At 39.4% G+C, this 26,038-nt stretch overlaps 3 protein-coding genes across 4 annotated transcripts; all 3 read right to left on the reverse strand.

Moving 5' to 3' along the window:
- Positions 1-2,986: 2,986 nt before the first annotated feature.
- Positions 2,987-9,574, reverse strand: and1 (actinodin1). Of its 2 annotated transcripts, XM_085362057.1 has the most exons (6): positions 9,502-9,574; positions 6,881-6,925; positions 6,374-6,519; positions 4,669-5,058; positions 4,040-4,246; positions 2,987-3,961 (listed from the first exon to the last, which is right to left on the reverse strand). In XM_085362057.1, the coding sequence occupies exons 1-6, from the start codon at positions 9,572-9,574 to the stop codon at positions 2,987-2,989; spliced, it is 1,836 nt and encodes a 611-aa protein (XP_085218183.1). The 2 variants fall into 2 exon arrangements, with proteins under 2 accessions (XP_085218183.1, XP_085218182.1); XM_085362056.1 differs by having other exon boundaries at positions 2,987-4,246.
- Positions 9,575-12,891: 3,317 nt separating this feature from the next.
- cops9 (COP9 signalosome subunit 9) lies at positions 12,892-20,223 on the reverse strand. The gene is made up of 3 exons (XM_085362058.1): positions 20,072-20,223; positions 18,760-18,832; positions 12,892-13,154 (listed from the first exon to the last, which is right to left on the reverse strand). The coding sequence occupies exons 1-3, from the start codon at positions 20,132-20,134 to the stop codon at positions 13,117-13,119; spliced, it is 174 nt and encodes a 57-aa protein (XP_085218184.1). The 5' UTR covers positions 20,135-20,223; the 3' UTR covers positions 12,892-13,116.
- Positions 20,224-20,669: 446 nt separating this feature from the next.
- Positions 20,670-23,560, reverse strand: otos (otospiralin). The gene is made up of 4 exons (XM_085362059.1): positions 23,484-23,560; positions 23,264-23,330; positions 22,786-22,809; positions 20,670-21,086 (listed from the first exon to the last, which is right to left on the reverse strand). Exons 2-4 carry the CDS (start codon positions 23,319-23,321, stop codon positions 20,899-20,901), a joined length of 270 nt encoding a protein of 89 aa, XP_085218185.1. The 5' UTR covers positions 23,322-23,330; positions 23,484-23,560; the 3' UTR covers positions 20,670-20,898.
- Positions 23,561-26,038: the final 2,478 nt, after the last annotated feature.

Here is a 26,038-nt window from a genome sequence, read left to right on the forward strand (position 1 = left end):
TTGCAAGTTCTTGATTAGGGGTGGGTTTTGATTATCGCTTTTCTGATTACAATCCATGGTAAATTGAATAAAGTGATATTGATTGATTACAATCCTGTGTCGATTTGTAAATTAACGTTATTATGCCTGAAACGCCAGCATCTCAGGTTAAACCTCACAACATGTCGTCAAACACCATGCAGCTAAAACAGTAACTGCGAGCAGGTTTACGGATTCTGCATACAAACGTGAACACAGAGCGCGGACCCGACGCGTCAGAATCAGATTTTGATGTGTCGTCAGGTCCGCGCTGTGTTTGCCTCTCTTTTTTTCGCTGGCTTCTGCAGCTGCAGGTTTCATAACTCTCTGTTTACATCTCTAATTAAGTCTCACATGTGTCAGCTTTCTTTTAATAGATACGAAATTATGGATATATACTGTTAAATGATCAGACTTGTAATATTTCTGACTGAGGCAAAACTTTCCAGATTCCAATCAAATTGAATCGGATCCTGTATCGAATCAAAAGGATTCTACAAATCAGTGACGATGCAGCCGTACTCAGCCCCCTAAGCATTTTCCCTTTCCAGTTCACAATCAATCCCACCCCTAGGTCAAAAATATGTATAGGAATTGGCCTAATCTAATATTTTGTATGAACCTGTCCAGCTGTCCAGTGATTAAACGACAAGTAGATGGAGGCAGGACTTCACAGCAGGGGCATACTCCATAATGTGCTGTGCATTATCATATGTATATTATATATATTGCTCACTTATTGTATTTACCAACATCAAGGAGTTATGAGCAAAGAAAGGCCACCATAGTGCATGTTTAAATAGGGAAAGTTTATTGATCAAAATGTATTACGCAGATACGCATTACATTTTTTTCAGCCCCCCAATCGAGAAAAGAAAACCAATTACATGTTCAAAGCAACGGAACGGTGGCCCAATATCAGAGAGAACTCCACTCTTGAGTGAGCAGTGATAATTGAGCAGTCCGTTTTATTTTGCAGATTCAAGCTGCTCTTCAAAATTTTCACCACCAGATGTCACCGGAGAGGACTGTGTTGAAAAGCTTCGAGTAATGAACCGTTTTTCAATACAAGCTTCAGTGCTTCGGAAAGCTTCATTTGGCCATCACTAGCTGGAAGTGTAGTACAGCTCTGTCTCCTTGTGCCTTCATTTACAACAACAGTTCACACTCCAGCGTGAGTGTTCATATGCTCAGGCACTCTGGCACGGCCGCACGCACTCAGTGTCAGGTCGCTCAGTCATCTGATGGTTTCTACCACACCGGCCACCATGAGTGCTTACCGGGGGTTCTAGCATGCTGCTGCATAAATAGGAGAGACTGATTAAACAATGTGCCACAGCTGTGCCACTCAGTCTCTGATTGGCACTGAGCTCTGAATCTCCTGTTCCACCTCTACTCCCCACAGCTGAGCCAAAACCACACCCCACCACCACAGCAATAGCAAAACCACATTTTTGAGAAAACTAACAAGCACATTCCTAAAAGAAATTCTGTTTCGTGGAACAGCTGAACTCTTTTTTTCTCCTTCACAGCAGGCGTTGGGCCCCGAACATTTGGTGTACACCGTGTAATATACAGTACTCACAAAGGTTTTTTGGTTTTTAAAGGAAGACTATTAAAATCCCATGTGAGTGTTTCTCAAAAAGCAATGAGATGCATGAATTTATGTTAATGGTAAACACTCGTTCGTAGTATTTTCTACTTGACTGAGGCATTCAAACTGCTTTATACAACAGTCCTCATTCAAGCATTTGTTTTTCTTCTTTCTGCTTCACATTCACAGTCCAATAAACAATTCAGAAAAAAACCTGAGGGTTGCACGCTAACGATACTTTACTTTGGCATGCAGACTGGGACAGCCAGGGACTAAACCACCAACCTTCCAATTAGTGGATGACGTGCGCTACCTCCTGAGCTACAGCCACCCCTGTGTGTTAATGAGACAGAGAAAGGGAATAATTGACAAAAGAAATTTACACTTTTTGCATTTACTTCAGGGCATCAGTAGAAATAATAATAATTTTACACTAAATGATAAACCCTATAGTCTGTGTAAGTGAAGTATATTTAAAGTTTTGTACACGGTATGTGAGTGCAAATTGTCATTTGAGTAAAGCCTGCTAATCTGTCCAGTGTTTATTCAAATGGTAACCCTGGACCAGAATATATATTTCTGTTCAGAAGACTTCAAGATTTTGGCAGACAGCGTGCAATACCCAAGAAATGCTTGATTCTAATTAAAGTTTGCTTTTATTTATTTTGGACATATAATACAAGTCGGGATTTTTTTTTTTCCCCCTTTGCATTCATTCAAAAGAAATGAAAAACCAAAAATCAGTGGATGCTTATATTTCTTAAAACTCTACTTCAGCTTTTATATCATAGATGTAACCCCCAAATACCCATATTATGTTTTTTTCTTTCTGAGTGGATCCATTTGTTCCAGATTATAGTAGCTAGTCAGTATGTCATGGTGCAGTAAAATGCAAAAAAAAAAAAAAATCAAAGCCAACAAACATATTTCTGTATTTTTTATTAGAACAATTAAAATGAAAAAAATGACAATCCATCTGTGTCAAAAAGCAATAAACAATATTTCATTTTAAAAATAATGCACAGATACAGAAGCAAAGCTGAGAGCTGCGAGGTCATTACACACTTGAAAGCACAGAGGAGAGTTTAAGGTAGAAAGTAAAAAGCAATAAATCAAAGCATCAGGCCTGAAGCAACTAAAGTTATAAGAAGGCGTTCCAGGAAAGTTTTTAGCAGGCTCCCAAAGCAAGAAGCTGTGTTTGGGATGTACATGCATGTACTTGCTCTCTGGGTCCATCAAATTCACCTGTGTCCCACCTCTGGTCCAGATAGAACTGGTTTCTCGGGGCATGAGGCGTTCAAGGGCTGAACTACAGGAACGCATTGGGACTGTGCATTCATGTCCATCTGCATGCTTTTGTGCGTGTTAGCCTGTTTACTTCTTGTGGTAGTTGTCTGCATAAGCTCTGTGATCCTCCAGCCCGGGATACTGGTCTCCATAGCGCCTCAGTATGTCCTGGAGGCTGGGCATGCCTTGTGAGAGAGGCTGGTAGGGTGTGTGAGATTCCTCCTGGCCGCTCTGGTAGGGCTCTGCTTCATACTGGTCCTGATTAACCTGCTCTCTCTCGGCTGCCGTCTGGCTGTGGTCCTCTGCAGCATGACGTTCAGGCTGGCTTTGAGGCTGCTCGGTCTCATAGCGACGCAGGCGGCAGTCACGGTCATACTCGGGGTCACAGTGTGGGTTTACAGGCTCCAGGACGCCGTTGCGGGTGCCGTCAGAATTCAGGTGGGGCTCATAGGCCTCAGCAGGGTAAGGGATGCGACGTTGAACTCCAGAGCGAGGTGCGCTGGGCTTCACGGGATAGCATTCACGGTCATAGCCAATGAAACAGTCGTAGCCCTCCTTGGTTTTGCCTGGGGGACCCAGAGGGTGGCGTTCCTCCTGGGCAGGTTCCTCATAACTGGGATAGGAATAAGGGTGCTGCTGCCTGGGGGAGGGAGGGGTGTGCAGGTGCATAGCGCCTGCTGCATCACGCATAGTAGAGTAAGGATCGTTGGAGTTTGACTCAGAAGCAGCCCCCATACGTGGAGCATATGGGTCATTAGTGTGAGCTTGGGCCATGTATTGGCGCAGTACAGCAAAGAGATCAGTAGCTGGAGGAGAAGTTGGGGCACTGGCCTGGCGATACATAGCATAAGGATCAGTGACTCTGTTAACATTAGAATAAGAATCCCTATACATGGAATAGGGGTCATACTGCTCAGCAGGAGGGGCAGCACGGATGGCAGCGGCCTGATCTCTCTCGTTACTTTTGTATGATTCTGGAGAAGTGGAAAATCTGGTGGCGGTAAGAGGGTTGCAACCGTCTTCAAAAAGAGGATTGCAGGATCCTGGTGCAGCTTGGGGAGCCTGGAGGGATAGAGTAAAATTAAAATACAGTAATGCAGAAAGCTGTTGAAGGAAATTAGTATGACGAATAAGACGTACCGTACTGGAGGCAGAATAGGCATTCATGTAGAGACCAGCAGGAGCTTTCTGTAACATTTTGCAGGCAGGATCTTTCTTGGGGTCACAGCCAAGGTGGGCATATGATGGACGGGACCCACCAGAATACCCATAAGCAGCTTTCAGATGGTACTGCAGACACTCCACATCATCAGAGCCACAGATCCGCAGCAACTCTACCTTCTGCTCCTGAAGCACGAGAAACAAGGATCCATATTATGAGATGGGTGCAAATTTTTTCTCATCGAAAACATTTGTAAGCAATTAAATTATTGCTCCTGCTGAATGCATCCATCTTGGGCAACAATTATAGATATAGGTTTGCAAATCTTACCCATGGGAGCTTTCAGATGCACCACTGCCCAGCAGTCTAAGGTTCTATTATCTAATAATAACATAAGTTTCAACAAGAACTCTAAATTCTAAATAAAGAACTCTAAAAACTCTCTAAATTACCTTAAATTTAAACAATAATCAGTTTTTCAGTTGTAAACAGTTTGAAAAATTGTGATATTTTGTATGCCATGATACAAAACGTGCAATGAATAATTAATTAATTAAAATACAGTAAATATACATGTATACTATGCACAAAAAATACTATAGCATACCATGGTCAGGAAAGGCATCGTGGACGGCGAGTAGTAGTAGTACCCTGACTGAGGGTCCTTGGCTGGAGCAGGAGAGTGGACGTACTGAGGAGCAGGGGTGGCAGCCGGGAGCACCAATGGCTTGTAAGGGCTCTTTCCCTGGACTAAAGCCATGTACATGCAGTAGGGGTCCTTGGTGGGGTCACAGGTTTTTACTGGGGCAGGTTTGGGGGGTTCCGCTTTAGGACTGGCCCTGCTGGTGTAGGAAGCCACGCAGTTGGGGTCTTCAGTATCGGAGCAGGATTTATAAACATCTCCCAGGTGTCTCAAGTAGGCCTTGTAGGAGCGACGTCCCTCAGCACGGTTCTTGTTCTGGAGGTAGGCGAGGAAGATGCGATCCATCTCCTGAATCTGAAGGGAGTAAGGGTTTATTGTTTTTTCACTGATCGGATGACATGTAACATCAATAAAAGTAAAAGGCTTCTCAGAGAACCACCACTCTCTGAACATCCAGTTTTACAGGGAGGCGCTCAGAAAGAAACTATCTCTGGCCGAAATGATAAACTCTGTGTGGTCAACATTTGTACTCTGGCAATTTTAATTATGGTTTTTTAATATAAGAGTATGAGACTGTAAAACAGCAGTAATAACCGGCTTCTTCCTATTCATAAACACGATTGTCCTCCTAGCCTCTGTTTTTGAAAACTGGTGCTATCAAGGAAGTAACTGACCAATCAGCATGCATTAGCAGAACGCTAGCTTTTTGTTGGTAACCCTGTTTTATTGATTATAATGTTGACATGTAAGAGAAATGTAATTTTTGTTTGTTTCTTTTGTTTTATTGTGTTTTGTAGCAGGTGTGAATCTTTAGTTTAGCTGTTTAGGTGAACTGAACCTTCTGGTGAAAGAAGCTGGACAGGCCTGTGTAGATCTGGTGCCTGCTGCAGAGTCCTTTGAAAGGACATTTGGTTGTGTGTGTTTAATTCCTGTTTGATAAAACTCACTCCGTCAACTTTTCCCAGCAGAAATTCACGCAACTTTTCAAACTACTCCTGATTTTACTGGCTCATTAACTTTATGTGAGAGTTGTTAGTGATATATTCAGGTTTAGGATGATAATAATATTTGCGACTTCTTAGTGACTCCACTCATTTTTCCTGAATCCAAGTCCTTCCTTGCCCCCTTGTCATGTCTAAAAAACAAGGGCAGCAACAATAAATCAAAGCAGTGAAGCTGAAAGGAACCAAAAACTGTGCTAAAAGGTGCTAAAACAGTAGAGATCAGATTTAATTTATGGTTTGGTCACTGCAAAAGACTCAAGTAATACCTATAATACCTCACATTTGATACATACAGTTTTTGTGAGTTATGGCAACTTCTACATCATCAACATGATTATTTCCCCCACAAAAAACCTAAATAAACTGCACAACACATTTTTAAGCAATACATTGCAAAATAAATGCCAGATTTGGCAAATACAATACAAATAAGTTGGCATGTACATTAATATATTAAAAATCCATTTTAATTATTTCATGGTTCAGGCTTTAAAGGGTTAATATAAAAGCATTAATTAGAGCAGCTTTAAATATAAGAGAACCAATCATCTCATTAACAACTTGTCAATACTAAAGAGTTTTGTTTCATATTGAACAGCTGAAGTGTTACATGGAAACTTTCATTTCATGACACCGTTAATGTCGAAAACAAAGCGTTCACTCACTGCCTCCTGGTTGCCGTTGTCAGTAAAGTACTTGTACCATGCCCAGAAGTCAGAGTGCTGTTTGTACCAGCTGATGTTCCTGCGGTTGCGGATCAGCCTCCTGTGTGCTGCTGCAGCAGCCGCCTTCTCCTGGATGCTTTCCCCCGCTGAGGGCAGGAGATGAGGGGAAAAAGCAAAGACACGGCTGATCCAAAGGCTTCCACGCTGACATCATATTCAAGGACTTTCTAGTGACTTTTAAAGTTTCCAACAAAACATTCAAGGACTCAAACCCCTTTTTTTTGTATTCGCTAGAAAACGGCTTCCATCTCACATTAGCTCTCAATCACAGGGTCAAGAGTTGAAGCTACACAGAAGCCAGGTGAGGTGGAAGTCATAAATCTGTGTTTACTTTCCAATCACAAACCTCTTCCATGGACAAACTTTTCAAAAACTCGGTCACCGTGCACTCTTTAGAAACAAACACACATGTTGAAGTATCTTTAAAGGTAAAAACCACATACTTACCATCTCCTCTGGGCTTTTGCACAATTGGTCCAGCAGACAAGAATGCTGCAAACAGAGAAAAGCAAAAACAGATGTTGCTGAAGTCAAAATTGCTGATTCTTTCTAATCTAATTTGTCTGTAATATCCAAGCGATAACATGACATTAAACCTCAAATGCTTACGGGCTGATAGTTTTCATTAAATAGGGCTGGGGTAATTGGCACTGCCTGAAGCACTGGTTACTGCAGTTCTTTGTAGATTTTTATAGGGGTGCTTGTAACACGAAGCCCCACGCTGTGCTTTCAAAGGGCCGTGTGTATCTGTATGCACATACATGCACACGTGTGCACAGTTTGAAGTCGAAGGAACAGCAGATTCAGATTCAGCTCTGCTCCGGGTTCCTTTCATCTCCGCAGGGAGAAGGTGTTAGTCCCTCACAGAAGGGGAGGAAGAGGAGAAGGAGGAAGAAGAAGAGAGGAACAGATGACAGCCTTAAAAAGATCCACAGGGGATAAATTAGGGTTACGTGCCGTGTGTTTTAAGTGGAAAAAAACATTAATCTCTTGATTTTTCTTCTTCTTTTCTTCTTTTTTAATGTTGGGATTGGAAGAATGGATATGCACTGTCACCTGTGAGGTTAAACTAAAGGTATGGATCCTAAAGTTAAAGGAGAAGGTGGGAAGGTGACCCATGGTGATGTTTAGGAGGAGGAGGAGGAGGAGGAGGAGGAGGGTGGGCTGAATGATGCTGCCTCAGTATATCCACTCTATTTCTCTCTTTCTTTCTTTTAACAAGCCTGTAAAAAATGGCAGGCACATCTGGAAACAGCAGCACTTTAAGAGGGCATAGAGGAGGTGATGCTGACAGGTAATAATTTTTTTACTGATCAAAGTAACTCCTCCTCTTCCTCGTTACTGTATTTTTTCCCCTTTATCCATCAGGGAGCGTAACTTTGAAAACCAATTTTAAAAGAAAGCATGTCAATCAAGAAGAGAGAGAACTGGAAACAGGTGGTAGGGGAACAAACTGTCTCCATGTTGCAACATCGCCGGTGATATATGAGCATCACAGGCATGTTATAGAGCCGCGTGATGATATATGTGAAACCCAGTTCTCATGAACTCATCAGATGTACTGCAACTAAACTTTAGCTTTAACAAACTGAACCTTGAAATGAAGCAATAGCTCAAGGCAAATGCATTTTAAGGAGGCTCGAACAATCAAAGGAAAGTTGGAAAAATAAGCTGCTAAACTGATCCACAAAATCAAAAATGTTGTAAGTCTAAAAGCTAGATCCTCTGGCTCTGAATAGCTTTATTAGTATCACACTGATCTATAGCCAGCTGTGTGTTTTTTAATGGTTTAAAATAACTGCATGTCAACCTAAATGCAAAAGATAAAAGCTCTGATTCATGAATATTTAATTTTTTTAAAAACAGACAAAGAAAGAAAGTCACTCATCACTGCTGTGTCCCTGCTAACATTAAGAAATAATGGCTGACATTCGTCATCAATGTGGACTTGAATGACTCATTCTTACCCACAGTAAAGTCTACCCTTCACCTCACGATTTACTCTTCAATCATTCAGTTTTTCAACTCGTAAAACTGGAAACATGCTTTTATGTCATCATTGTTCTTTTGTTCTACCCATCAGTCGGGACATGAATGGACTCTTATTTGCTCAAGGACTGTATTTAAGAACAGACTTGCAGTGCGAGAAGTGAGCATTCACCGGAAACTGCAGTCTTTCAGGGATGTTTTTTCACTTTAAATGGCAGCATCTCAGCACTGAAGACTTTTGGGGAGTGTGCTTATCTTTCAGAGTATCCACGTGTCATAGAGGCACCGTGTTTTACAGGTAACTTTGCTTTAAAGTGGAGCTAGAAAAGTAGTTGAAAGTTGCTGAAGCCTGTTTGAATAAGATGAGTTTAGACAGATTTTTAATTAGTTATAGCTTTGTATACACTGAAGTATTAGATAAGAGTGTAAGATATTAATAAATTTTGTTCTGATGAAAGATACGATGGGTTGCTGGTTTTGGAGTGTGAGGTTTTAGTGCTTTTGTGCCTTTAATACAATTTCAAAGTGATTATCTTTAGGTTTGGGGTTGCATCTAAGATATCTGATGACATTATCTCAGACTTTGTTGGAGGCACTTAGAAACAAAACCCTCAAGTTTGATTAAGAAAATATTTGTTGCAGACCTACCAAAAACCCAAGCAATGTATATAATATAAATAAAAGAAAAAGCTCCATCTTTTCACCACTAACACATTTTCATTTGAGATCCTAACACTGTCACCGAGCTTGGAATGCACCCATAAAGCAGACTAACCTCCAAACTCTTGGAGATCTTGGAGCTTTGCTGTCTTGCAAATATTTTTTAATAATTCTTTAATTTATTGGGCTCCTAATTGTGCATCTTCTGATTGTGTTATTGTGATTGTTTCTTCCAATAGAGATTTCAATCTGCAGTATTATAGAATATGAATATATTTACACTGTGAGATTACTAATCAACATTATAATTTAGCTACCTGTCATCATTTCCATAATTCGCTATAATATAATGTATAGCTGACAATCTGGCCTTGTTATCTGACGCCGTCTGTAATGTCCCATGTCTGCTGGGTACTCACCAGGCAGCAGCATCACAGCCAGCACAATGGTGATCAACACACCGGAGAAACTGGTCCGTCTTCTTTCAGCCATGACTGGACCTCAACAAAAACACAATCTTGAAAACCACTGTCACTTTGATCCTTTCTGTGCCTGTACCTGTTTGACACTTCACATGATGCAAAATCCTTTTTTTCACATATACTTTGATCACTGGCTCCAAAAATATGGTCCAACCAGCCATAGTAGTAATATTTTAGCCACGAGTCACTATTTTTCTCACAAAGATGCATTTTAAAGCTCAAAAATAGCTTTACAAAACTTTTAAAGCTCTATCAAAAGCCTCAACAGTTGGAGAAGTGACCTCTGCCTGTGGCTTGGAATTGAACTTTTGAAACAAACATGTTGCCACAACGGCTCCTGGCTGGGTTCAACCTACTGGTTTGTCATAGTAAAACAGAACCAGGTGTTTTTCAGCAGAATTTCAGCAGAATTTTAAGCCTCGGAAAATACCTGATTCTACCAAAAGTAAACACAGACTGCACTGTTTGGTCACTTACCTGCGGTTGTTTGACTTCAGAGTTTCCTTTCAGAGGATCCAAAGTGGACTCGGATGAAGCTCAGTCCACCAGGTGTGTACGTGGGAGGTGTTTGTGTGTGTGTTAGGGACTCCTTGCCTGCCCTGCAGCTCTTCTTACAGACTGATCTGACAAAAGGATCCAGCAACGTTTTAAAGTGAGCCCATCATCTCTGACACGCACTAAAAAAGGCTCAGCATGATTACCTGAGGGGGGTCAAGGGCCACCCCAAGAAGATGCCTGATTGGCTGAAACTTTCAGCCAATTGGAGGCACTGTAATTAAAGACAGAAAAGCAGAGACGGTGGGAGAGCTCTGAGTAAAGATGAAGACGTGGAGTATTGGGTGAAAAGAAGAAACCTCAAGTTGTTAATTTAAGATACTTCACGGTTGATTGTTTAATTATATTAAATGTAAGAAATCACATCTGTTTCAGAGATGCAACAATAACTCATGTAAAGTAAAATAAAGACCACAGAGGAGGCAGAGGAAAGACACAGGGCTGTAAAATAAAGGGGCGTTGAGGTGCCACATAAGCACTTCTCAGAGACCTCAATGAGGGCCAAACCACAGCTTCTGTCTGAACACACACAACATGCAAGCACAGCTGGTCCACACATGAGGAATTTGATAATCTACAGTTTCCTCCTGAGTTTAACTGTGTTCAGGCATGCCAGCCACGTAAGACACACACAGGTACACAAACACACACACACACAATGATTTTAGTAGAAAAACGATGTATCTGAGATATATGATGCAATATCACCACATCTGACTATATAAGCCTATAATTCATTTAGGCCATTCAGTAATGTTATCAGGTTTATGTCCAGAATAGCTGCAGGTGTTTTTTATTGTTTTTGGTTCTTTTACTGAAAATATTTTTGACACTAAATGTAATTTAATTTAAAACAAATATGACTTTTAAGAGAAAATCAGTTTTAAACATTGTCTTATTCCAGAGAGAGAATATGTTTAACATTTATGGAAGTATAAGATTTTGAACACGGTGCTTAAATGACTGATTGTGAAATAGCTAAAGACTGAACTACAGTTGGAGGATTTTGAATAGCTTGAGGTGTTTTAGTTTGGTCACCATTAGAGAAAACTGCAAGTCCTTGTAGAGCAAAAGGAAGAGGCCTGCTCTTCTTTACAGCGTTGCTTCATTTTGGTTTGAGATCTGGAGTTTGACTGGACCATTGCAACACTTTTTCTTTTTTCCAAACATTCTGATGGAGATTTGCTTCTGTGCTTGGATCATTGCCCCATTGCATGGCCTAAATTGGGCCAAATGTTAGTTGTCAGACTTGTGGCCTTACTTCTGACTCTAGAACTCTTTGATATACAGAGAATTTCACCATCAGCCTAATGGGTTTAAGTTGTCCAGGTCCTTTGCCTGCAAAACAAACCCAAATCATTAGCCAACCAAAGTGCTTAACAGCTCGTATGAGGTGTTAGTGCATAACATCTCCAATGTAGTTTTGCCTGTGCAAACGGCATTGTTCCAGACTTTAAGGTTTGTTCCACTGAATTTTTGCAAACCTAAGCTGTGCTGCCATAAACAATACTTGTTCAGTCTTTATCTTACTGCACTGTCATGAAGTTTAACATTTAAAATTCTAACTGAGGCCTGCGTAGTCTGAGATGGAGCTCTTGGGTTTCTCTGAGCATTGCATTGTCTGCTGGAATGTGTACTCCTGGGAAGATTGTGACACTGACACACACCTGAATGCAAAATTTCTGATTTAAAGATGTGGTAAAGGGATAAGTGATTTATAAAGTGCATTTGATTAGCAGCACTTGGATGCTTAGTACCCTCTTAACTTTTAAAGCTGTAAGGATCAAGCTAGTTTTTCGCAGGCCTACATAGAGCCCACGTGACTGTATGTGTCAAAAATACCACTGCGCTTCAACTGGTAATGTAACTACTCATTACAAATGTTATTTTATTGACAGTATCACCTGTGTAATTGTCCTTTTACAATAAAACACTAAATCTTACACATGCATTTACTGTATATCTCATTTATCTGCTATGCAGAAGAGCTTTCTTTTAGTAACCTTAGTGTTTGACCTGATTGGTTTTAATCTGGCGTTAAATTGTAAAATGTTTCCCATAGCAAGTTTTCCACTTGATGACCTGCTGTAGTTTGGAACTTTCCATAATCCGAGGCCTATACTAAATACAAAATCTGCCTTTAGTAAAGTAAAATTAAACTTTTTATGAAGCATTAGGTAAATACTCTTGACAGCATGCTACTTGTAAAATATAACATACAAACTTCATTATTTTCTTTATCCTGTACAGAATGTAAATCTTTCCATCCACCTGTTTTTAAAGCCTCACTACAGATTTTCAGTTTCATTAAGATTTGGAGTTTTCCTGGCCATGAATCCAAACTCTGATCTTGTGCAATTAAGTTATTGCTTTGTCTTGAGACATGTTGCTCAATCATGCTGGAAAATTCACAAATTGTCACCAAAGTACTTGGAAGAAGTTGGTTTTAGTATAGTCGGCCATTAAAAAGAGGGTGGACGAGGAGAAACATCTTTTTTCCATTTTCTCTGTTTACAGTACTTTGCTGTTCCTGCATAGTCATACCTTAATTATTGCACACTGGCTTTTTATTTCTTTCATGTTTATTTGTTCTGGAGTTTTTGGTTTTTTTTAGCATTTCCACATTTTTCCAGCCCTATTCCTGTCCCATCATGCTCCCGCTGATCATTGAGTGATCACGTTAACACATATGTAATTACGTCTGCTAACAGGTGGTTCTCAGGAGAAACAAGCCTACAATCCAGGCAGGAGCAGATTCAAACAAGACGACACCAAAACCATACTCATAATTTTCTCTTCAGCAGGAATGTAAGAGATTCTCAGAATTCAGACACCTGGTTCACCACCACTTTTTTTGTAAAAACAAAAAGGTTTTATTTCAATATTCGGCTGAGTGATTTACACGAGGGAAACTGTACAAATAAGAGACTTGTAGAGAGAATGGGGCAATTTCTTCATTCCTTTTATGTACATGTTCAGCAGCTCAAACAGGTGTCATCACTGCAGGTCATCGTCATCAAACAGATCCTCAAAATCTGCAAAAAGAAACAGGAGAACAAAGACAAGGAAAGAATTACAGAGTTTAAATCTACTTTATATATTGATCACAATTCATGCTGCTCTGTAGATACTTAAGAATTTTTTTTTTAATGCACCACCAACACAACACATACGTAAATAAATAATTATCTTATACCCCAGTGACGCAGACCTACACACTGGTTGGTGACTGCCTGGCAAACACTGGTTGTTAAGAAAAAAAAAATAGGTATTCACCAACAAGTTGATGAGCAGTTCCACAGAAGATGCTGACATATCTGCAAACACTTGCCAATTACCCACTAAGCAGTAATTGATCTGTGAGTGTGAGCAAAAAGTCTGAGTTCAAAGCAAAATTTATGTCTTCTGAAAAGAGTCGATTTCACTGACTGCTCTCTAGGTCTGTGTAACTGTGGCCTTAAAAAGACAAGGAAAACTCTTATTTACATATCTGTTCACACAACGAGGTAATAAAGTTATATGACTGGTCTGAGCATCACAGGTGGAAACATTTAATTTTTCGTGATTTCTATTTTATTATCTTGGGACATGAGTGTTGGGTAGATGGAAACCACTTAAATATACTTGGAACCCCAGAAGGAAGAGGAACAAATAATTGGCCAATGGATTGTTTTATTAATTAATGACATAATGGAAAAAAACAAAAAAAACAAGTTAATGACAAAATTTGTTAGTTGCAACCCTAGAGGTTAAAAATAAATAACAATACTACTAAAAAGCCAGTATTTTCACATCTGGAGAACGCATGGTGTCTAAACCACTACAGATGACTTCATTAGAAGACATTATGAGGTTCTTCTGAGACTTTTCCCCCACTTTGACAAAACTCTAACAGGCCAGTTAGCAAACTTAACAGTCTGACTGGTGTGAAAATTACTCATCACCAGAGGATCTAACTGGCTCTGACAGCTCGATATTAAAAGGTTAAAATAGCACACAAGTGATTTCTCATCCAGGGTCAATAACTGGAATTTTAACAAGACATTTAGGGAACAAAACGAGGCAGTATGTTCGCTCTAGTGTTGCCATGTGCCACTACTACTGGCCAGAAGGAGAAAGTCACCAGAAACTTATCAAGTGAATGGGGGACTGTCTATTAATATCAGTTACATTCCCTCTAATCAAGGTGGAACTTTCCTAAAACTGCCTTAGATGTGACACTATTTTACACATACATTAAGATGCAAATGCACAAATTTGAACCTGCTTACATAAGCATGAATCAAGCATTTCTTCCTTAAGTGATGAATTTTCAGTTATGACAATTATGACCATTATCCGTCTCTCTCAGTGCTCATACTGCCGCATACTAACTGCTCTTGGATGCAAAGCTGTGAGGTTTTGTTTGGTGTAAACTAGGGGTGGACCGATCCGATATTACGTATCGGTCCGATACTGACCTAAATTACTGGATCGGATATCGGAGAGAAATAAAAAATGTAATCCGATCCATTAAATATCACACATAACTCAGCTCATCACCTTAGCACGTCGGACCAGTATACGTTACTTGATAGAGCGGCTGTGGCATGCGACACCTGTCGGCGGTCTGGTTGAGCATTTGGAGCCTCGCTACCAAACCGGCATTTCATCTCTGAGAAAGTTATTCCCGCGAGAAGTAAAGCAAATGTGTAAGTTCATCTCTGAATGTTTGTAAAGCATTCCCACGTTAAGTTTAACAACCGATATATGGAGCGACTGCCTCTTCTCTCTCCCTCCCTCCCTCTCCTGCTGCTACTTCAATCATGAAACTGATCAATGATCAGCTGATCGGCTTTTCTGTTGCGACTCCCGTCTCTCTTCTTTGTTTTTGGCCCACTTTGCACTAGAGAGAGAAAGCCAGCGGCTAAACAACAGCAGCACGTTTAAGCTTGATAAGCTGTTGTTAGAACTTATTTAATATTACTTTCTACACCAGAATCCTTTTCTACGAATCTGACGGCTGGTAACTGTGCAGGGGCGGATCTAGCAAAGTTTTGCCAGGGGGCCAGGTGGGGCATTAACAGGGAAGGGGGGCACAAAGACATACTTTTCTTTCTTATTCTCATTTAAAATGTCTAGCTTTTAATAAATAATTGTCTGAATCTTACACCCAAAGCTTTAATCTGATGTAAAATGTACTTGTACTGTGTACTATTTAATTATTGTAGAAAAATAATTTGTTTCTGTGCATATTTATTTATTTATTTTACACGTGCATTAATCAATGCAATCAACTTTAATTTAAGCATCACGAGGCAGAGGGTGGTTCCCTATTTTTGTTTTGCTTTGAGTTGGCAACCCTATTAGTTAGGTTGTTTAATATTTCTTCTAAGTACTCTTTAAAATACCAGAATAGGGAGGATGGTGTAGGGTTCAAGTTTATTAGCTCAGTATTGATGAACTATGAAATATTTTGGGTGCAGCGTATTTTTTTTGCATACAGGTTTAACAGAATAGCTTTAGTGTTTTTTTTTTCTTGAGTATGAACTTATACAAAATGCAGCAAGATATTAAAAAAACAGTTTTGTTGAATAAAACATACACTATATCAGATTCATATCGGTATTGGCAGATATCCAAATTTATGATATCGGCATCGGACATAAAAAAAAAGTGGTATCGTGTTATCTCTAGTCTAAACTGCACTCTGACCTTCCAAGTTTTTAAGAAATCTGCACCAACATAGTGAGACAGAAAATACCGATACAACTGTGCAACCACTTATGCCGGTCATATGTAAGAAGGTTTGCAGACTAAATTTAATTTGTCAAAATATCCAAAGGGTGGCTATGATTTGCAACAGCAGGCTTGAGAAACTGTTTGACGAAGTGAACATTCTTCAGTCTTCAGTAATGAGGGACAGTTTGCCCTCGGCTACCTGTAATGACTTTCAGTGGTGTAAAAATATGGCATAAAAGCCAAAGCTTCCTTGACACACCTCACTTTCACAATCTGTCTTCAAAAGAAAAAAAAAAAAATCTCATGTTTCACACTGTTGCATTGACCTTATACCACACTTACAGAGCCCTGTCTCTGAAATAAACAAGCAGTTCTGCATGGTCATCCAGCTTCTATAAACAGATAGAGCCAGTATTCACTGACCATAAGAGTAAAGTGAAATCTCCAGAACAATGGCCTCATTTTTAATTAGCATGATGTGACTTGGCTCGATTTGACTCGGATATTAGGGTTTTCCATATTGGGGACAATACCTGGTACCAGGTAGAGCAGGGCAATAGGACCAAAAATATTTATCACGATATACATTTGAAAATTTGCGATAACAATATAACTGACGGTATAATTGACACTAAACAAAATACTTTACAACTCCAGCAAAGTCGTACTAAAACATTTGACAGATTTTCGAGCGCCGTGTACGACATAAAATCATTTCGAGGTCAGTAAACACAACCAGAGTTCATACATAAGGCACACAGGATTATAAGGGGCACTGTTGATTTTCAGAAAAATCAAAGGATTGATTTTAAGTGTGCTGTATTTTCAAAAAACACGGTAATAACGACGGCCCGCTAGCATGCTCTACCAAAAATAGTGCTTTGTTGTGTATCTGACGGACAAAAGCTAAACCAGTTCCACATCACTGAAGTTGCAGCATTTTTACAAACCAATTCTGGTTCATCCGTTTCATTCAACGATCCGCTTTCGCTCTTCTCATTCTGCGTCGCCGCCTTGCTTTTTCTGCAATGTGCGTATGAAAACAAAGGCACTGTGCATGCGCGTTTTACCCATATTATTGTTGCCCAACATTATAACGGTATTACCATGAACGGTATGATATGGCCCAGTCCTAGTACCAGGTACTTTTTAATACCCAGTAGGCAGGGATTCCAAGCAGACTGAGCTAAACCAAAAATGTGACGTCAACAAACTGCATGCTACTGATTAGCCAGGGAGTGATATCACTGATTCAGTCATGTCAGTGACTCATTCACAAAAATTAAATTCAATATCCCTGGCAACAAGGAACGGTTACACACAGAGCAACACCATGGCCCAGTGACGAGGTGCAGAGACTTACAGTCAGTTTAGCACCAGAGATAACATTAACTTGATATCCTCTGTTGTTGTTGTTGTTGTTGTTGTGTTTGTGTCACGTACAAATTACATCACAGGACTTTTGAGCTACATTGCTATAATGACTTCACCCACACTGAGATGGTACCCAAATTTAATGGAAAACATCCGAAACTGACTAGAGTCAAATCAAGTCAAGCCAAACAAAGTAGGTTATAGTGAAAAAGAGGCAAAAGAGTCAACTACAACTACCTGAAAAGAGGTTCTGGCTCCAAACCAAACTTTTATGTCAAAGTGTGAACAGCAAGTTATAGCGGAGCTTAAAGGTGTTAATGCTGCAATGGGCTTCAAAATACAACGACTAAGGCCTCTATTACATATGCATAAGACGTAACATAACTGCACTCACCCTGTCACGTTTAAATGTGATCTGGGGACCTTTGCCTTCTTCAAGTCAGCACAACCCCTTCTTTAATTACAGGAAAAAACTAACAACTTTAAAAAAAGAGCTTTAAAATATGATGATATCTATAGTTTTACAATACTCTTAAGTACAGAGCTTATTAGGTAGAGGGGAACCAGTTCTAGCAGTGTTAACGACCCAGGTGATGAGTGCCGATGTGTGTGTGCAGCTGACTGGCGAGGTGTCCCGCTGAGTTTCGGTCTGACAGCAGCTATAAACTCATTTTACCATCCTCTTTCTCTCTCATTTCCCTCACGCTCTCTTTTTAACAATCAGCTCTTTTCTATCTAGGTCATGTGCTGCTGAGCCAAAAATTGTTCCACCGGCAGCCAGCACAAAACAGATTTGCTCGGTGTTTTATAGTGTGTCTTCTGCGTCTGTGTTTGCACATAAACTGGTGTTTACAGGGGAACAATGGGATTGCTGAGGGTTAATGTGAGAAGATAACGTGGTTAAAGGAAGAAAATGGGTAACAGGTTTAAGGCTTTCTCAGCCACAGCCTTTCAAATTACTGAAATAATATACTGGAACATATAGGGTTTATTTCACGTCTTTGAAAGTTTATTTGCTGACTTTTTATGTTTGTTTGAGTTGTTCATATTTACACCTTAAGTTACACTTTTAATGTATTTTAAACTTTAAATGAAGGTTTTGGAAAGGCAAAATGTCTGCTTGTCCTATTAGAAATCTAGATGTTTACCAGTTTTCTGTTATTGCCTTGAACATTAAAGAACCTTCCTCTCTGCATGCAAACACAATCTTGCTTAAACTAGGCAAATTTACAAACTGGGGACTCTTAAATGGGTTTTTACTTGTTAACATCACACGTTTTTCTATTAGATGTGATCAATAAATAGAGAAAGGAGCATGCCGTTGCTTATTTTTGGAATGTTATACCATGTGTTTTAATCACATTTGTTTGCCTCATGAGACAAATTAAGGAATCGTAGCTTAGCCGTGCCATATGAAAACAAGATTTATGTTTAATTCCAGCTCGACTCTGTAAGCCCTAACCTCATTAAATTGAATCAGTGAAGTAAATTTAATCCTCATCAAATTTAATAATTTGGGAAGAGATGCAGAAACCTGTCCCTTACCATTAAAGAAATCGGAGTGCACAGCTTTTTCATTAGCTGCCAGGTCCATGAGCAGACCGCTGCTGCCTCCTGCCTGCAAACACACAACAGTGCAACCAGTCATACCACATGAGAAAGATCTACATGTACACAAACTGCTACACTTACTGCATCACAGCAGTGTATGCTATGGAAATTTCCTCCAAAATCCACAGGTTAAAAGTTCAGGTCTTAGAATTTCAACTTACCAACTCAAACTTCTGAGAAATAAACTCAAAATTGAGAAAATAACTTGAAACTTCAGTTATTAAGTTGAAATTCTGAGATAATAACCTGAAAATTTGAATGTTGCAAATGGATGGGATTTTTTTCTTCCAAGTGAAAACAAAAGCAATTAACATTAACAATTTAGCCAGAGCTTACTTAGAGCTTTTAACTAATATCCAGCACAAAGATTTAATGTTACACAACAAAAAAATAAACACAATTATATTTAAAACTAAAGATAACAGGCCCAATATAAAGTGAGATAAGACAAATCTTATCTATGCCAAAGTTGTAAAATACCCTTGTTATAGCAATTAAAACTAATTAAAAACAACAACAACAACAATATTTTAGGACTGAAGTCTCAGCTGTCAGAGGGCAAGAGGCGGTTTATACCCAGCACAGATCACCAGACAGTCTCACTCTTACGTTAGTTTAAAATCTCCAGTTAACCTAACACACATGTCTTTAGGATGTGGGAGGAAGTTGGAATAACAAGAGAGAAACTCTCCATTAAAAAAAAAAAAACATATGAAAGCTGGAGCCTATCCCAGCAATCGTAGGGTGAGAGACGGGGTACACCATGGGCAGGCTGACAGTCAATAGCAGGGCTAACACATAGAAAAAGATAACTTCCTACTGACACTAATGGGCAATTTAGAATCATCAGTTAACCTAACCCCATTAACTATATGTCTGTGGACGGTGGGGGAAGCCGGAGTACCCGGGAAAGCCCACGCAAACACGGGGTTAACATTAAAACTCCACACAGAAAGATGGTGAACTCAAAATCAGACTTCTTGCTGAGGCAACAGCATAGACATGCACGCATTTAACGGGATGAGCTGAGGTGTTTCTATCAAGAACACTGAATAACCCAAAATGTAACGTATTAACGCAGTTAAATGTAAAAAAAAACAACAACCCCAAAACAAAAACAAAAAACAAACAAGCTAGGCGATTATATTCATCGCTTCCGTTTCATGTCATTTTAAACATATGGAGCTAGTTAGCGTTAGCACATCTAGACGCCGGTTAATTTAAAGCTCTAAATCTGAGAACCTACCTCGTCCAGGTCCACATAGGGACCAGCTCCTTCAGGAAACATTTCATCCACTGCAGGCTTCATGTTATTCTAAAAGCAGTTCCGCCGCAATTAGGTCAAACGGTGCGTTTGCGTTAGCAGTTATCGAGGCTTAAGTGGTGGTAAACAAAACAACCGTGTGCAACACTAATTCATGCCCGGTTTTCGCTGCTGACTTGCCGCTTTCGGTCCGCCCTCAGCAAAATATGGGTGATTATAATATTCCTCAATATGACCACGCGCAAAGCACGTTAAATCATTTCTAATAAATTAATAGATCAAATTAAAGTTCAAGTCTTTAAAGTTAAAACGGTAAGTGCGGTTTGCTCCATTTAAGTCCTGTTTTGACAGCCTGCAAAATATACTATAAATAGTGATCGCAAATTTTGAGTCTTTTTGTAAGCCTCTTGTTAAAGCAAAAATGGCAACAACAATAATAACAAATAAATAGATGATAATAATAATAATAATAATAATAATAATAATAATAATAATAATAGCAATAGTATAGAGAAAATACTAGATCTCTAAAGACTAAAAGAAATCTCAGACTCCATTACATATTTGAAGAATGGTTTGTTTATTTATTTGTGGCACTTTATATGACAATAAGAGGGCTATTTATGTCTAATTCTATTGTATATATGTGACTAAGCTACTAAAAAAAATCTGTGTTCCTTTTCACATCCCCCTTTTGTTTCATATTTATAATAATTTCCTTATTTCCCTTTAATAAACCCTCATGATAACATTTTTTTTTCATGTCATGCTCTTGTTACTTTTTCTCTCTTTTGGGTCTAGCTCCTCTCTTAGTGTTCATGGCCTGCATTGGTCTCATATCCTAGAGTGTCTCCTATGGGCTGGTGGGCGAAGAAGGCCCGGGCCATCTCATTGATGTAGTTGTAGGCACCGATGGATCTGAAGTACTCAATGTAGTTCCAGAAGTCAGAGGTGGTGTACGGCCAGTAGGGAACAGCTGGTGGTTCATCATAAGGCACTGAAAGACACATGGCATGTCAGAAAGGACAGGGTACATACAGTCTCAAACAGATGCTGTTACAGACCATAAAGTATCATGTTAGGGATTTACTGATGATATTTTGTAGTAAATATAGTTTTTGGTAGTAGTTCATATTCACACATTCAGAAAAGCACCAGGTGTTTTTAACTCCTGATATATCACAGGCACCGTTTCCCACATATGAAAGTGAAAAGAGAGGCAATGGCTATTTATTTTTCACAGAGAACAAAGTGAACCACAACGCTGCACAGGCATTGCCTTTGTTGACTTATTTAACATATTCTATGGAAAATGTGGTTCTTACAATGCTTTCATTTCCACCAGGTATTTAGATCAGCAAAGGGTTTTGTTGCTGTCCCAACTCAATCACAGAACAATGGTATTGTATTAGGTAATCCTAAGTGTAAAAGCTTTATTTTGACAGCTAAACACTGGCAAATCATAACAACAATAGTTGCCTCATATTTTAAAGTAAAAAAAAACAACAAAAAACCCTGCAACAATAGAGCAAAACCCCCAACAATCAGATGACCCCCTCTGAGCAAAAATAACAGGTGATAGTGGGAAGGGAGAACTGGTGTTTACCACTCTCAGAGAGATACAACCAACATTATAGCTCATTAGAAACATCTTTATTGCATTTAAAATCATATATTTGCTCTTGCTGCTAAATGCAAACGTTAATTCAGGTGTCCAGGTAGAAGCCTGTTTAAAATGAAAATTGAATGTTAGTTTGTAGAATAAATTCCTACAAGTCATGAGTTGAAGAGATTATTATAAACAAAAAAATGTGCATGTCATATCAACGCTCCTTTTAAAGGCTAAAAAGACCAAATTATTAACTAATATGATTTGTCTCTAGTATTTCTCTCTAAATAAATACCTGATCTATGCATCCTGATTTTTTTTAGCATTAAAAGTGTTCTAGTTTATTAAAGTTGCTTTAAGATTCCATTTGAAGACTGTTACCACCCCATCCACCCATTTATAAGCAAGGCTTATATCACTGTGGAGAAATTCTTTTCCTTGGTAGGGTCACAAGAGTCTCAGAGGTCACTCACCGCTGTTGGAGCCTACATGTGAGAAAATAATTACTTAGCATCTGTCATGTGAGTCAGTATTTAAGGACAAGCATAGCTGACGCGCCCTTTCTCCTTTGTATTCTTGTATTCCAACAACAGTGTGTGGGGAGGAAATTCAAATATACATGAATGGCTTTCCTTTGTGCGAATGCTCCCTGTTGACATAGTTGCTTTGAGTCGAGCTCAGTGCTATAAAAGGCTGTGGAAAAAAACTGAATGTCTTCAAATAACCCTCATGATGAGCCTGGTGTTGAGTCCACATGACTCATTTGACCAAAAGACATTGACTAATTTATGGATGACAATGCTTCCCAATATTTATTTGAAATAAAAAAAATGTAGCAGTTCATTTTCCTATTTGTAAACATTATATGCCATGTACTTGTAATGTTATCTACAGAAGAGTTGTGAAAAGTTATAGAAAACTTTTGATGCAGATATAATAATAATAATAATAATAATAATGATAGGACATATATTTCAAAGAGAATGCAGGGTTTGATTCACCGGCCGCATTTGGCTACTCATGTATGCAAAGTTCATTGAGCTTTTTTATATGTCTGAAGACGTCTAAAAGAAGTTTGAAAAGTTACCTCCTTCTGGGATGATCCTGGCCTCTGCAATGAGGAGATGGAGAAGGAAGGGGGGAAGGGAGAGAGGGAGAAGGGGGGGAAAAGTTAACATTTCAGGCATTCCTTGAGCACAAAGATGGGATTCAGGTCTGGAAAAGAGAGCTTTTTCCTAGGGGACTACAAATACCTGCTGCCTCCTCAAATATTATTGTTAACTATTCGCACACACACGCACAAACAGACTAAACCAGAAGGAATTCATCATGGAGACTCAGTCAGAGTCCTCTTTGTACACAAAACAAATCCTCTCCAGCAGCACTGTTACATCACATGATTTCCAGCTATTTTCACCGACATTTCTACATGTACATATATCAAACTTAGTGTTAAAACTTATTAATGTTTGCACTGCATGAATAAACTCAACTTTAGCTACAACACACCAACTCTTGAATTCAAGGGAACATATTTTCTGTGGATTAAAAAAAGAAAAACTCACCACTGAGATGACAGGCAAAGAGGCAGAAGACAATACCGAGCAACACCAGCAGCTTCATGTCGCCCTCCTAAATGAAGAAAATGCACACCAATGCTGTAGTTTGTTTGTTTTTTTGTCTATGTTGCAAAAGTGAAATCTCTTAAACATTAAATAAAGTGAATATCTTGATATATATACTAGAAATCTTCTGAAACCAGAATCAAACTCTGCAGCTGTTTACCTGTGAATAGTCTGTGAAGCCGTGCAATGAGATGCTGCTGATCTTCTGCTGGTTCACTGAGGTCTGTGGTGTGAGGGGCTCAGTGAAGGAAGAGGCAGCCGACCTCCAAAAACACACTTAAGCAAACACACACATGCAAGCACATAACCCCGCCAGGCCTTGCCCAGATTATACTGTACCCTGTGTACTCAGAGGGGAGCTGTCCTCATATTTTCACAAATATTTCTCTCAGCTGTGTACACATCGCACCTACTAAAAAAAAGAAAAAGAAGAAGTAGTTTGATTTGTTTTGAATTTCAGGCTCATTTATAGCTGTTTAATTTGGGAGGAAAGTAAAAAATTGAACACAATAGCAAGTTGGTCCTTCTGGACCACCACTGTCTATCCTGCTACTGATCGAGTCTAATAGTTAATGCTGTAAAACAGTTTTACTTCTGATAAAGTAGAGCTGAGCTGAATGGCTTTTATTATTTTTAAATGATTATTCTTTGTTTATAGAAATAAACAGACAAGCATTTTTTGATAAACAGATAAACATTTTACCCCAACAAAACCTACTGCAGCAACTGTAATGTAAACTGAGGTGTAAATTCTGATTAAAACACCCAAACAAAAACTGGGAAAGAGAAAAGGCAGCATGAATGGCCACAAGTGTAAATCTCCCCTGACTCTTTTAGTAGAGCAGTAACATTTGGTTCCCCATAATAAATATTTAGTTCCCTGTATAAATAGTCAATGAACTGGTAATCTGCAAACATTTTTTTTATTTTATTTTAGTCACATTTTTAAGGATGAAGCCAAATATTTGCTGGATCCACATTCTTAAACCTGACAAATAAAATTGTCACCATTAAAATTAAATGGCATCCTCACAGCCCCACAAGCTACGCGTCTGGTGCCTTCTTCACTAATCCAGACACAATTCTCAGTCCATGTCTCAGCTGCCAGTTCAGAGTTGGCTAGTTCTGGTTGCCGCTCAATCCCAGGACTGACACAGAGAAACAGGCAGGCATTCACATGCACATTCATTTATAATGTCTTTAAAGCAACATCTTTGTGATGTTTTCATGCCACAAAGAAACCCCTGCATCACTGTGCTGCAAGAATAATCTGTCGACTATATAAAAGTGATACTTCCCCCCTTTATATAAATCATGTCAGCGGTAACCCTTAAAATCTAAAAATTTATTGAAAATACTGCATTTCCCCAATCAGAGTGAATCAGAATAGAATGTTCAATATATTAATGATGGTTGTAAAGAGTACCTGTAATATACACAGAACCTTTTTTTCATCACCAAGGAAAATGATCCACTCTAGTGTCAATATGCAAACATGAAGTTCAGAGAGTAATGTACATCATGATATCATCTTTCTATCATCTCCTCTATCTTTTTTTCCTCAGTGTTGTAGTTATTTGCCTTTTAGGCACTTTTTCATGTTCTTGTCTTTGTTTTACCTGTTCCTCAACTTTCTCTACAGGGAGTGCAGAATTATTAGGCAAATGAGTATTTTGTCCACATCATCCTCTTCATGCATGTTGTCTTACTCCAAGCTGTATAGGCTCGAAAGCCTACTACCAATTAAGCATATTAGGTGATGTGCATCTCTGTAATGAGAAGGGGTGTGGTCTAATGACATCAACACCCTATATCAGGTGTGCATAATTATTAGGCAACGTCCTTTCCTTTGGCAAAATGGGTCAAAAGAAGGACTTGACAGGCTCAGAAAAGTCAAAAATAGTGAGATATCTTGCAGAGGGATGCAGCAGTCTCAAAATTGCAAAGCTTCTGAAGCGTGATCATCGAACAATCAAGCGTTTCATTCAAAATAGTCAATAGGGTCGCAAGAAGCGTGTGGAAAAACCAAGGCGCAAAATAACTGCCCATGAACTGAGAAAAGTCAAGCGTGCAGCTGCCAAGATGCCACTTGCCACCAGTTTGGCCATATTTCAGAGCTGCAACATCACTGGAGTGCCCAAAAGCACAAGGTGTGCAATACTCAGAGACATGGCCAAGGTAAGAAAGGCTGAAAGACGACCACCACTGAACAAGACACACGAGCTGAAACGTCAAGACTGGGCCAAGAAATATCTCAAGACTGATTTTTCTAAGGTTTTATGGACTGATGAAATGAGAGTGAGTCTTGATGGGCCAGATGGATGGGCCCGTGGCTGGATTGGTAAAGGGCAGAGAGCTCCAGTCCGACTCAGACGCCAGCAAGGTGGAGGTGGAGTACTGGTTTGGGCTGGTATCATCAAAGATGAGCTTGTGGGGCCTTTTCGGGTTGAGGATGGAGTCAAGCTCAACTCCCAGTCCTACTGCCAGTTTCTGGAAGACACCTTCTTCAAGCAGTGGTACAGGAAGAAGTCTGCATCCTTCAAGAAAAACATGATTTCCATGCAGGACAATGCTCCATCACACGCGTCCAAGTACTCCACAGCGTGGCTGGCAAGAAAGGGTATAAAAGAAGAAAAACTAATGACATGGCCACCTTGTTCACCTGATCTGAACCCCATTGAGAACCTGTGGTCCATCATCAAATGTGAGATTTAC

The sequence above is a fragment of the Diplotaxodon limnothrissa genome, linkage group LG9, assembly GCF_057381915.1.
Source record: "Diplotaxodon limnothrissa isolate DT_005_m linkage group LG9, D_limnothrissa_male_GT1.1, whole genome shotgun sequence".
NCBI classification, from domain to species: Eukaryota; Metazoa; Chordata; class Actinopteri; order Cichliformes; family Cichlidae; genus Diplotaxodon; species Diplotaxodon limnothrissa.